Below are 13,613 nucleotides of genomic sequence, written 5' to 3'. Positions count from 1 at the left end.
GGGGCTGGGTGGGCTTTAGGATCCCTCCCAACTCATACCATTCTGTGATTCCTCTCAAATCTTTTTTCATCCAGTTGTTGTTGGACCTATATATTTATCAGCACAGATATCAATCAGGGAATAAGTGCTACCTTCATGCAGAGAAACAACGTTAATTACACAGAGCCTTTGCAGTGTGCCACTCGCTTCCCATGGGCAGCCTGCTGCAGGCAGAGTGCAAGGAGAGCTCCACGCCCTGGGGTGTGGAGGCTGTTTTCAGTTCCCTGCGAGAGGCATCCCTGCCTGCTTGGGAAGAAAACTGCAGTCAGAGAGCAAAGGGAGCCCTCATTGACACCCAAGGCTTACAAGCAATGGGCAGCACCAAATTGCCACTGGCCCCAGAGGTGTGGGAGGTGCTGCAAGATGTAGCTTTGTTGTAGGGTTTGGGACTCAATTATGTGCCAAGGAGATCCCCAAAGTGTGGCATAGTGGGAGAGGGAATTACCAAAACTACCTGCAGGGAAATCCCAGACGCAGGGATGTAGGTTGTCGGGCTGCTGAGAAGTGCTTCCTTCTTGCGGCGTTTGTTGCAATGCTGCAGAAGCCTAACAATAGCAAGCTTTTGTTGGCAGTACAGCAAAGCACATCTTCAAGGAGACATCCAAGAGAGAACAGCTTAATAGCTTAAAATAGCTACAGCTGTGTGGGACAGCCCTCCTCCTCCTTTTTGCTTTTGATCCCAAGAGGGGTCTAGGACAGGAAAACTGCTCCATCTCTGTTGTCCTCTGGGGAAAGGGGAGTCCGTGTCCCTGACACCTCAGGATAGCTGGAGGGTGGGGGCACTGGAATGATGCTGCAGACCATTGCAGCCAGTGCTCTCAAGGCTCTCCAGACATCCCATCCCAGATCTGTAAGCTCTCAAGAGCAAAAGTGTGACACTGCCTAACAGTTAACAAAGATCACCAGAAGAGGAGGTAACTGAACCCCTTTTAGTTCTGTTGAATCATTTCAGCACACATGGAGGATATCCAAATGCTCACCATTTCTGTCTGCATGGAGGATTACAGGTCTGCCATAGAGATCTGTGACCCCGCAATCCAGATGTGACAGCTGAAGAGTTGTTTGTGCACATGCCCTCCTATGGAAGGAAACCAAGGCATCCAGCCTAGGGAGAACTGGGATAGAATGGTCATCATTTAAGGGAAAAAAAAAAATTTCAGGCATGGAGAAAGCTTTGGGGAAGAGATGTGCGTGTGAAGCTGCGCAAGATGAGGTTGGAAACACCAACTCTGGCCACTGTGAGGCCAAGGGAGCCTCGCTCAGGTCACTGCATCCTGACTTCAGGCAGCCAGATTTGGAGCTCTTAGCTCAAAAAGCTAAGGAGTATTTATGCCATATCCCCAAGTTGCCAAGCCCCTTACATGTGGCATAATACCCTCAAGGGAATCTGGAGACCTCAGCATGCATCAACAAGCTCTGGAGAGCCAAGGGGCAGGGCAGACCCCTGGCCCTGGGCAGGCCTGGCTGTCATCAGAAACTCAGCTTTCACTCAGAACTGCAAAAACTTCAGCCTGTTACAGAGAAAAAAGCCTGAAGGAGCAGTCATGTACCCCAGAAGCTGAAGGAGCCTCACCCAGGTGTAGTGAGTTCTAGAAGAATTGGATCCTGGCAAACTCTTCTGAAGTTTTGTCTTGATCAAGCATATAGAGACTGCTCTTAAAAAAAAAAGAAAAAAAAGAAAAAAAAAGAAAAAAGCAGCTTCCTGACTCATTCTCTTCCCAAGACTGCCCTAGCCCAAGGCATTTTCCCTGCCTTGGGAAGTGTTGCAAAATTTGAGCTTGCCCTGGAGGTATCTCTCACTAATTACTGGATATCCTGGTTTTGTGTAAGGACACAGCCAGAACTTCCCACAGGTTCTTCTTTATGGCATGGGAAAAAAACTAGAAACACTGATTTCTGTTTCGGCATCCTACAGCAGACTACTGAGAAGGGCTGATTAAACACTCAAGGGGATCTCTTTCTGGAGCCATCCTCTCCAGCTCCAGGGCATCACTCACCAGCAGTCTCTAAGAAGCAAGGAATTTCAAAGGCAAAACCCACTTCACTTTTAATATTTGCCTTTTGTACCTGAACCTTGGGTCACTTTCAGTTTTTTTTTTTTTCCTGTAATAAAGAAGGTCAAAACTTTCAAGTGAGAAGCAAAGGCTCTGAGAGCTCTCTGAGACGAGACCCATTTGAGTTTGCACCACCTTCCAGCCAAGTTGCAAAGGGCTAATGAGCCAGCTGGTGAAAGGCAGAGTGCAGAAAATTACAGCCCTAGCCCTGACAAGAGGTAGCGCAACCCTGATGACTGTGTCAGCTCAATGCTAGGCAGATGGCTATAAGCCTCCTTCCATGTTTGTTTTCACATCAATACAAACTGCTCCAGCTTTGAGATATTGAACAGATCATGCCGTATCTACTCATCCCAGCCTCTCAGCATCAGTTGGGCCACTGATTCCCATGAAAACAACACATCCCCCCACATCCGGCAGCACTCCAGCTGTGTGCCTGGAGTACAGCACTGGGCTGAAGCTGGTGGTCACTGTTCGTGCTATTCCTTCAAAGTGCAGTGAGAGGATTACAGAGGATTTCTCCAAATTTTGAGAAACATAGAGAACAGGAAGTAACAATTTAAGGATTTTTCCCAAGTAGTAATTATCCAATAAGTCTGCTTCATTAAAAATACAGCCTGCATACACATACTCACCTACCTCGATGGACCTCTTTTCTTCTTCGACAAGGCAGTTTTATGTAATGTATCGCCAGAGTTGTTGAGAGAGAAGAGAGCTCAGTTCTCAATCTCCTTTTCCTACCTTCCTTCTTGAGTACTTCAGCTCATCAGCTCTTCAAGGGAGTCTTTATTCTCTACACAATTTTGCACAAAAGCATCAAAGGATTTTAATATACTGACACTTGCAACTTCTTCAGGAATTTCTCTCTCCTTGTTGCTGGAGTTTCACATTCAGGAGCTGTTACAGCTCAGAGGTTAGAGGAAGTTAGAGGAAGAGCCACCAACCTCTCCATCTAATACTAGACCAGGCTGCCCGGGGTCCCATCCAACCTGGCTCTGAAGAAAGATACCTGCCAAGGAAATGTCTTGTAAAAGGTTAGAAAGACCTACTGCTGCAAGGACCTGTAGAAAAAACCCTTGAATATAGCAGGGTCTAGTGGTAGAAGCCTTGGCCACCATGAAACACAAATTTCCTATGAGAATGAAAAGAAAGCTCTGAGGAGACTTTATTGCAGACTTTTAATACTTCAGAGGAGACTTATAAGAAAGATGGAAAGAGACTTCTTGTGAAGGCATGTCGTGATAAGACAAGAGGTAATGGAAGCTGTAAAATAGAGGATCCTGAGAAGGGACAGGGCTACATAGTTAGCAACTAAGATGCAAGAATAGTTACAGATAGCAGGAAAGGAGTTTATGCCTGTAACAGAAAAGGCACTAGGAACGATGGCAGACTTTTCCTTCCTTGGAAGGAAAAATCTGGGTTTCTTGCCTATGCCTTCAAAATAAGAGAAAAGCCCCAGAGGGATGCTTGGCTAGCTTGCAAATGCCTGCACCAGTGAAACACAGACCTTGTGACTTGCAGGCATGCAAGGCAGCCTTCCTACTGGATTGGGTGGGACAAACCCCTGACTGGTGAAAAGCCAGTGGCAGAAATGGCAAAATGTCAGGTGTGATAAGCTCTTCAGGCTTTGTACTACTTTTGTGCCCATCTGAGTGAAGCCTTCACTGTGGAGTCCTGTAACCTCCAGAGCTGCAGGCTCTAACCCTGAGTCCACGGATAACATGGACTCACTTACCTCACGTGCGCAGACATCAAGTGTGAGGTAAACGCGTACAGTGCTTGGCTTCAGAAATTCAGCAACTGTTGTTTGAGAAGTTAGTGAGAGCAAGTCCAATCACTTGGGCAGCCTACCCCTTTAGGACATCCTCATTTGCTTTTGTCTTTCCTTCTTAATCCCAGTGATCACAAATGAAGAGAAAAGCAAAGAGAACGCAGCAAACCCATGAACCCGGAGAGCAGCTGACAGCATTTTTTTCCAGGCAAAATGCACTCACATGGTAGGACACAGGTGCCTACAAGAGAGCAGGTCTAGAACAACTTGATGCAAACAGCAGCCTTAAGCTACTCGTGTCAGTGTCCAAGAGAGCATGATGGCTTTGAGGAATCATCTAGCAGTCTCCCAGGCCCCTGCTACCTTCCTCATTAAACCTAGAACAAGGCTGCAGGGTGTGTTTGTGTGCTTCAGCTAGTCCTTCCCGGGGGGAGAGCTGGAGTCAAAGACAGTGCAAAGAGCTGGCAAGTGGATTCAGCATTAAGACTCAAAAATGGCAATAAAGGAAAAAAGCAGCAGAGGGAGAAAGAGTGCAAGGCCCCTTTTGTCCCCATGTAACTTATAAAATCCTGTGTAGTACGATGTTGTTAAAACGGTATTAATCAAGAGCCAGCAACAGCAGCTTTCCCCCACACAACTGGATATACTGTTTTCTCTGAAGGCAAAATACTTGAATGCCATGGATAGTTCCCTGGACAGCCTGGTGCATCAGAAAGAGGCACCACACTAACAGACCATCTGGACAGCAGGAAGTGCCTGGAGTAAACTTTAGACCCACTGCAGCATCCATGGCATAAGTGGCTCTGCTGCTAAATGCCGAGGTTGGAACACAAGCATCCCAGCAATGAAGAAGCATGGAAGAACAATGTCAGGGTTCGTCTTCATCATCTCATAACTGAGCTTTTATTGTGTAAAGAAAAGTTCACCTTCCCATAAATGATGGTGAGTCTGGGAAAAAGGGGAAAATAATCTCATCGTCATCCCTCCTTTAACTCCTGGTGTGGCAGAGCAAAAAGGTCACTTGCTCTTCTCAGAAGCAAAGGTGAGCTTAAATGAGACAAAGGATGAAGCCTCAGGAAGAAGACGAGTAGTTTTAGCCTTTGCACCTTCACCAAGGCTCCTTCTGTCTGAAGTCAGGCCTGAAACTGCTGAAAAACTTTTGGAAAATGCCTGCTCTTCCTCCTAAAGTTTTGAACAGAGACAACTTGCTGTGACAGCAGTAACGAAAGTACATAATCTCCGTTGCAAGCAGGCAATAAAAACGTTCAATTGTCTTTTGAAGTTTATTACGTATATCTATTTGTCATGTAATTTATTTTCTCTAATACCTTTGATTTTAAAGATCTCATTGGCTTAAAGAACAGGCAGGCCCATATGCAGATGCTCATCTGTGTTCTCCTACCTGCACTTAATTAGTTGTGAGTTGCTTCAAAAACAATTTAAGACAGTGCTTCCATTGCACATTGCTGAGGTCTGAGAAGCTTCCTGTGTTCCCGCTTCCCAGAACACGTGCTAAGTACGTCCATTCGGCTGATAAAAAAAGAACAGCTCTGTGACAGGGGAAGTTGGACAAATGCTTTTACTCTGCCCCCCTCCCCATCCACTTGCCTTCAAATAATTTTTTGCTCTGTCACCCAGTTCTGTTTAAAAACCTTAGAAAACAGATGCTTATCATTAACACTTCAGGTTGGGTAATCGTGCCAATCACCGTGATGGGCAGATAGCTGGGGCTCATTCTCAGAACCATGCCATTAGTCATGGTGATGACAGCTTCAGACGCTAAATTTCTCATACTAGGAAATAAACAAAGTTAGCTATTTATTATTTTTAATAAAATAATTGCTTTAATGCAGTATTTAAAATAATTTTAAACATCTGATCAATAAGATACAGTACACAAATATGGAAAATGCTGCACTTTACATAAAAAGTAAAGCTAAGCATTTAATTATACAAAACAATTTTGCCTGATGCTATCAATATCTCGCAAACTATAGCTTAGTCAAAGTACTGCTTTTCTTTATATATATATATGTCATATATACATATATAAATAATTTACAGCATTCATTTGCTAGATTTGTTTACTACTGTTTCAACACAAAAAAAACCAAAAACCTGGCTCAAAACTTACTGAATTTGGTAACTATATGCAGTGGTTCTGACGGTAGAGGGTGTTTAAGTTATCACTTTAAGTTTTAAAGTAGCATGCCAAATAACCATAGCTTGTTCCTTGAAAGAAAATAAGTTTTAGCAGGAAGCCATTCAATATATCAGTGCCTTTCCCACTTGTCCTGGGAAGCAGCCATGCTATGCAGCACTGTGTCATGGGAGGCAAAGTGTCTGGAGGCTGGGGAGAAGGGTGACCTGGAGCTTTTCCCTCCTACCGCAAGGCAATCTTTACCAGCAGAGCAAAAAATCTTTGAATCTATTCTAGCAGTCTTGGTAGTCTGGAGTCATCCTCCTCACTGAATGGAAACAAGGCAACTGACTAAACTAACTACTTTCTACTTGAAAAGTTTCCCTGTTATACCACATTAAGGTATGATAAACATTAAGCTGACAACTAAATCAGTATTCTCAGTAAAGCAGTAAATCCTGTGCTTTGCAAACACTATGCTTCTCCTTAAGAGTCTCTAGCTGTAAAGTTTCAGAATATTTAACATATCTCAAGTATTCCCTTTCTTGCAGTAAGCCCAGGCTTTGGTTCATTTCTTTCTAAATCTATGCTTAAATCCATTGCTTTTTTTTTTTTTTGTTACCTACACAAAGAAAAACGTAAGAGATCAGTTTCTTCTTTTTACCCTTCTTTTCCAGGCTTTTTTACTCCCCGTATTCAAGTTTAGTAACTTCAGATTTTCCCAAACATCTAAGTGTGCCCTACCTACAACTGCTTGGTGTACTTTAACCACAAGAATGACCAATTTGTTCATCCTCCCTCAATCACTTTTCTCAGCAGAAAGGGGAAGGGGACAGTTGAAGTGATGTGGGGAAGAAGAAGTGTCCCTCATTCCTTCTGTTTGCTACTTTGCTCCACAAAGTAACATTCAGTAGTAATTCTAAACCCAGAAAATTTAAGGACATTTGATTTAAGGAGATTTGTTGAGACAAACAGGCAATACATTAGCATGTTGATTGACTGCTGGTTCATGAATAAATACAATTGTCATGCTGTGCAGTGCCTTTAAAGAGTTACTTGTCCCCTAGATAAGGTTGGGTTAGAAGAAGGCACTACAAACAGATGTTGCAGATCCTGGAGTACTGAAGCATGAAACATACATAAACTAGGTACACATATTGAGCCCTCAGAGCCTGCAAGACACATAAATGCAAGGTAGTCAGGGGCTTGTGTGTACAGCTCAGTGTTTTCACTGGTTTACAGACTGGTTTAAGCCAAACATTATTAAAAACCCTACCGGTGCTAAGTTAGGTATTTAATAAAAATGTTTATCTGTAAACAAGAGTTATCCTTACAACGGATCGTTTTCCAGAAATTGGAATTTCAAGACAGTGCAACAATGCTTCAGTGTTTTCTTTGGCAGTAGACAGCAAGTTGAAATGTGAAATTCAAATCACTTCAGAAGAGCACGGTACAAGGTTAGAGAATGCTTCATCTCCCTCTCTTGTTCCATGCAGAATATCAAGTCCCTGAGACAGACACGAGTTATTCTTGGACGAAGAAGCTGTTTTGTAAGGCTAAAATTTGATGACCCAGGAGCAATTCCATTGCTGTTCAAACCCTAAGAGTAGAAGGGGAAAGAAAAGAGAAAAACATTAACATTTCATGTCAATACAAGTTTTTAAATCAAACTGGTTGGGTTGTACTGCCTACTTGCATAGAAGTAACCCGTTGATATTCAGCTTTACTTGTTTCAAACCAGAAATCCAGATGCCATTGGTACATTACATATTTCAAAAGACAAAGCAAACATATGCCAGTTAATGGTTTACTCCAGTCAAAGCAATGAAAAAATTCTTACTAAAAAATTCCTTTTTTTCCTTAAACTGTATTATTATAAGATAGGTACTGCTGTTTCCTTGAAGTCATACTAAACAGCTGTGCTTTCTCACTACAAGCTCACAACAAAGGTGGTACTACCACTGTTACTGTGCAGAGCTGTGTTGTGCTCCTAGTTGCAAGAACTCCAGATGTTTACATCTCTTCTTAAGAAAACCATCACTGCGATGGGCACGAGCCTTGAAATATGGCCAGGAGAAACGCTTATCCTAGCCATCACCTCTCAAATGTCCTTTACAAAAGCAAGACATAAACACAGTCCAAGCATCTGTGCATTCAGAATGCTGTATCCAAGCATATCCATTTCAGACAGCAGCCTCACTTGGTTATGAAAGCACAATTGGTGTGGAGATGATGATGTTTAGTAGTTATACATTCAGGCTATTGGAATGAGCAACCCCCATGCATTCCAAAATGTCCCAAGATTTATTATTAGGGGTGGGGAGGAGGAAGATTACCATGAGCTGCACAATAGACTGGCTACTTATCTTGGAGCCAATCTATGCTACACAGCCAGTCTCTTATCACTACTGGAGGGTTCTTGGTAATGAATGCAATTTGTACAAATACGAGTGCTCAGTCTCTGTAACTTCAGCAAGGCAATGCCTGCCAGCATCAACACCACTTGGAGATGGTGTTGCTTGGATGCTGTGCTAACTATATCAATTCTTACCCTAACACTCTGTAAGACTTCAGCAAAATGACTTTGCCCACTTTGCTTAGGGAAATCTGGTTTAAAAACCCATATATTAGATAAAAATATCGGTGGTGGACTATATAGCCGCTGCTACTGTTGTTAGGAGGAAAGCATTGAAATTTATTTACAAAAAAAAAAAAAAAAAAAAAAGGGAAAGAAAAGGATTCACCAGAGAGCACATACTAGCCACAGAAAACCCAGGGCATATTGCAGAAATGGAAGCTGTATTTCTTACTAGCAGCATGCAGGGTATTCAGCACCATTTCATTTGCTTTACAGTCGATACTATTAAACACTATGAAATGCCATCATTTGAAACTTTCAGTTTGTTAAATGGCTTGGAACAAATGCGTGTGCGGGGAAGACTGCTGGCCACATAGCACAGAGAGGGCACTGCTGTCCTGGTAAGACACAAAGGGGTCACAGTTCAAGTTTGTCATATGACAGCCCCGAAGGATCCAGGGAAAAGATAGCTCTGCAATGCAGCTGCCAGCACGGGTTGAAAAGGAGGTCAGTCCAACAGGATGCGGCAGAAGGCCTGAGGCAACGTTATAAATGAAACAAACCCCAAGGGTTTGCAGGAACCCAACAGTAATGTCCTTTGTAATTCAAAGAACTTTACAGAGGGGAAAGTATTTTCTCTCTAAATAGTCATTTAGAGACTTACCTTTAGAAAGATGCAAACCAAAGCCACCTCAATGCAGTTTTCCTCCTTACAAAAAGAAGGCAGACATCACAAATCTCCAAGTCTGCTTTGGAAGCTATCAGAGCAACAAGCTGTTAAAACAGAGAAGCTGCCCATGCTTGAGACAATTATGGATTTGTTTATGCTTAAATTCTTACCCATCATGCCCAATGCAGGGACACAGAGCGGTGTTTTGCAGTAAAGTCACTTCCAAGGCCAAAGCTTATACCAAACTTCTGCTTGCTAAGACAGTTCATATTTTTCAATTTCACACGGCATCGAACAGGCCTATGAAAGCTGAATACAGTATTTGAGTGGCTCTTCAGCCAGCTACTGAACATATCTAAGCCAATGGCTGCCACATCCATGTTAAAAAAAAAAAAGGCCCCTCTGTCAAACTGCAAGTGGTTTAAAATCATAGTGGTCACACAGCACAGCAGAGGTCATCCCAGCTCAGACTGGACTGCAAACAGGCTCTGTATGGTCAGGAAACTCGTCCTAGGTTACAAACCTCCTGCATGTCTCTGATCAGTTTACATGGGAATGAGCACTAACTAGTTGCCTCTCACAGCTGTATGGACGCATGGGTCTTTTACGGGTTTTGAACACTGGAACAAACAGTGCAGGGTGATATAGTGTCTGTTTGTAATAAAACATTTAAGGCACCAGAAGTAAAGACAGTTGAAGTTACGTTGTCACCTGCATACCACAATGAACCATCACGCAAGCTTCAGTGTCAAAGAGCTTAATGAGTGCCTCACTCTGAGCTCTCCAGCTGACACAAAAGATACTTCATGGAAGGGCCCAGAAGCCTGCTTTTGAGCAAGTTCCTTCATCCTTCCTTAGACAAGTACCAGCAGCCCTTTACCCATTTAGGCCATTTCATATACCCCTTCTTGAACAGAAGATCCCCGATGCTGCTTTTCAGACATTAGTATTCATGTTAGAACAACACCAGTCTGGTATACTTTACTCCCAGATATCTCTATTATGTTCCCTCCCGTGGGGCAGCAAACTGCTGTGCAAAAAATAGAAAAAACTGTCTTGTTAGTTTGGGAGGCTCTTCATAGCAGAAGTCTTCTGTCTGCCCTCAGACACCCTTGTCATTCTTTTCTGAAGAGAACTGGAAAATAAGGCTTTTAATTATCAGTACCTCAATGAGCAAACAAGCAGGAGAATTACCCAGCACAGGTACTGCCTGCCAAACAGGGTATCAGCAGCAGTGTTGCAGCTTTAGTATAGCTTACAGACCCCATCTGTAAGTTAAGGAAGGTACTGCAGCAACTGGGCTCTGCGCTACTGGAAACCACCTCTCATAGCATGCAGGGCAGCTGGCTTAAAGCCAGCAACGCTAGGCTACACAGGCTGCAGTTCTGTGCTTCACATAGCCTCAGAGTCCAGTCAAATCAGCAGCACTGTCAGAGCAACACGCCTTTGTGATCCTCGTAGCCTTTAGTATATTCTGAACAGAGATCAGTTACTTTTACTGACTGTGGCAACAGAAAATACTGGAGCTCCTGCAGCAGTTCCATACTTGTTTTGCAGCTCCTGTAGTCAGGAGCCTGCTCCCAAAACACAACTTTAAGATCTTTAGAGCTCTCTCCAGTGGCCAGACAAAGAATTAAATATTGACTCTCTTTTCAAAGGCAAGAGTGAATTTGACAGAGCCACAGCTGTCACGACAGTAAGGCTAAAAGACAAGGCTCTTTCTTTACCTGAGCTATCATCATTCTCCTAATTCCCAGTCTCCCAGGTACTTGGAGCACACAATATAGGAGTATGCATCTTAAGCATCGGCAGGAATACCAGAGCTGTTCAGAGTTATTACACAGGACTTAAAGCAACACTCAAACATCAGCAGAATCCTGCCTTCCACCAACCTGCATCAGGCTCAGTGAACTCACCTGGCAGAGAATACATTCCCTTCCCAAATTTAATGACTTCCCATTAACTGCATTCAGAATTTTCAACTCTTGGTGTGGTTTCGGAGAGGTGCACTTTAAGGCAGCAAGCTTCAGTCAGATGTTAAATGTAGAGTCATGAGCTCTCATTTTAATTTTTGGTGAGGCATAAATATTTTTAAGCCTCAAAGCTAAGATGCCACTGCAGCTTTGCTGCGCATTACAAAAATATCACCAAAAAAAGGAAACAGTAAGGAGACAGTTTTCATTGGCATCTGTAAATGCTGAGAAGTTGCAGCTGTTTGTAACAGATACACTGTTGGAAGGTGGTACAAACAGCAGCCAGAGCAACTACTCTAATTCACATTCAATCCCCGACTCACTTGAGTCCATACTGAGTTCTGTGATAGCCAGTGTGTTCTGTACATCAGTCTCCTGTCTCATAGAAGGGAAGAAAAGGTTAAAAAAAGCCATAAACACGTGAAGTGCTCACTTTTCTGGATCTCAACAAGAAAGGCAACCTGTCAGAATTGTGGAAATGCTGATTATGCAAATAAGTGCATAATTTAGGCTAGAGTGAATTTAGGCAAAGTGAAAGAAGTTGGCAAACCAGCATACTGATTCTGCCTATTCTGTCAAGCCTCACAGTCTGCAAGAAATACTCCCACACTCGCAATGCTAAAATACTACGCTACTCAATATTTATCAAAATGATTTATTTTTTAAGAAGTTGTTTTTGTTGTTGTTTTTCATGTGTTGACATTTAGATCTCATAGACCATTAGAACAGATCAAGCTGACGTCTGAAAGGCTCAGATCTGTTTCCTGCCTGTTTTCGCATACAGCTGAAAACAAACATGTATATTTATAATGTTATCTGTAGTCTACAAAGAAGTCTCACCAAGCTGTCAGATCTATACAACAGAGAATACTATCCAACTACACATTTTCCTCAGATTTCATTGCAACATTCCTACAAGTCCTTTCATATGTAGGCAACAACATGCTTTACATATTGAAACAAATTACTGTGAATGCAACGTCAGTTTATTCACTATTATGCCCAAGATTCATGTACGCATGTCACTTCGTGTGGCTACATCAGATGCTTAATCTGTACCTGGAGGTAATGAATACTATACAAATATGTCATGTTAGTTAATAGACAATTATTAAGCTGAAATTTTCTGGCTCTTTGCCACATCTTTTTAAGCAATGTATTGTCAACTAAATTATAAATTGCTTGACCCTTCACATGTCATCAACATTTCTGCATTACCAATATGTTCAGCCTAAAGCTACAATGCAATTAGTCATTTAAATTGCAGATATCTTTCACACATAAGAAGAATTAAGTTCCCATCTAGCACAGAGAGAGCACAATGTGGGCCGATGAACTGTGGTTCTGAAATGAATGAATGGCAGGCAGGAATATTTTGTCCTATTTACAGGAGAAAAAATTCAGATCGAGTGTACGTATGGCCTAGACTGACAGCAGCCAGGAAATTCAGAGCTCAAATTGAAACTCCATAGCTGATAGGGGTTTGCACACATATCTGCTGCAAGATCTAACGAGTATAGCTTCAGCATCTTTTCTCATACCTTTCCCAAAGGTCTGACAACTCTGTAGACTCCTCAGTTGTCCAACAGCTTGAATTAAGAACTAGAAATTGAAATCAAAAGTCTTCGTATGTTATGCATATGCAAAGTAGAAAAAAAGAAAAACTCTCCTATATTGCTTTAGATCTATGTCTCAAACTGGGCTAGGACAGAGAAAGGAGAGGGACTGACACAGAGAGACACTCACTGAGAAAGGAGAAAATCTCTCAACTGTAGGAAGATTTTGTAGCCTGCTCTGAAGACCTACTTACGTGCGAGTAGTCTAGGTCTAATTTAAAGTGATTGATTTTAAACTCATTTTCTGTAGCTTTTAAGAAAATACCTTAGCAGATTATCATGTTCCAATATGAAAGAGCAGCCAGAAGCTTCTCTGTACCCCACAGATACAGACAGGGCAGCAAACCCATCCTCCTTCACTGCAGAACCGAGTTTGATTCACATTCAGGCACAGTCACAAAAATATCGAAGATGGATTATGCTACTGGTGCCCTCTCAGGAAGTCAAAAAGGTAGCAGTAACTTCTTAAGCTAACACTTCTAATAGTGTAAAGCCACATGCCTCTTCCCTTGACTGCCACGCATTCCTTTCTCAAACATTAAAAAAAAACCAAACAAACCAACATGGTAATTTGATTGTCACACTGTGGGAAAACAAACTCTCTCTTCCTCAATCATTTGGTTTTCCTTCATTTTGCAAGAAAGGACTTGTTGCTCAATGGCTTAGATCTTCCTAGGTCAGCCCAAAGAATATCTCCAAAGCTTAAACATGCACCATTTACAGAATATGTTTGATCCACATGCATACTGGCATCCTAATCTGTAAAACAAGC

The 13,613-nt window shown here is 42.5% G+C and overlaps 1 protein-coding gene across 2 annotated transcripts in view; it reads right to left on the bottom strand.

Annotated features, from left to right (window-relative positions):
* Nucleotides 1–7,290: 7,290 nt before the first annotated feature.
* The window catches only part of TAF4B (TATA-box binding protein associated factor 4b), a 70,270-nt gene continuing 63,947 nt past the window's right edge, over nucleotides 7,291–13,613 (bottom strand). For both annotated transcript variants that reach the window (XM_085220923.1, XM_031552843.2), the window contains exon 15: nucleotides 7,291–7,604. In XM_085220923.1, coding sequence (XP_085077049.1) covers nucleotides 7,437–7,604 — 168 coding nt within the window. In that variant the 3' untranslated portion in view covers nucleotides 7,291–7,436. The remainder of the gene's footprint in view (nucleotides 7,605–13,613) is intronic.

This window comes from Meleagris gallopavo, chromosome 3 (genome assembly GCF_905368555.1).
Source record: "Meleagris gallopavo chromosome 3, MGAL_WU_HG_1.1, whole genome shotgun sequence".
NCBI lineage: Eukaryota > Metazoa > Chordata > Aves > Galliformes > Phasianidae > Meleagris > Meleagris gallopavo.
This window is presented reverse-complemented; position numbering and strand designations above follow the sequence as displayed.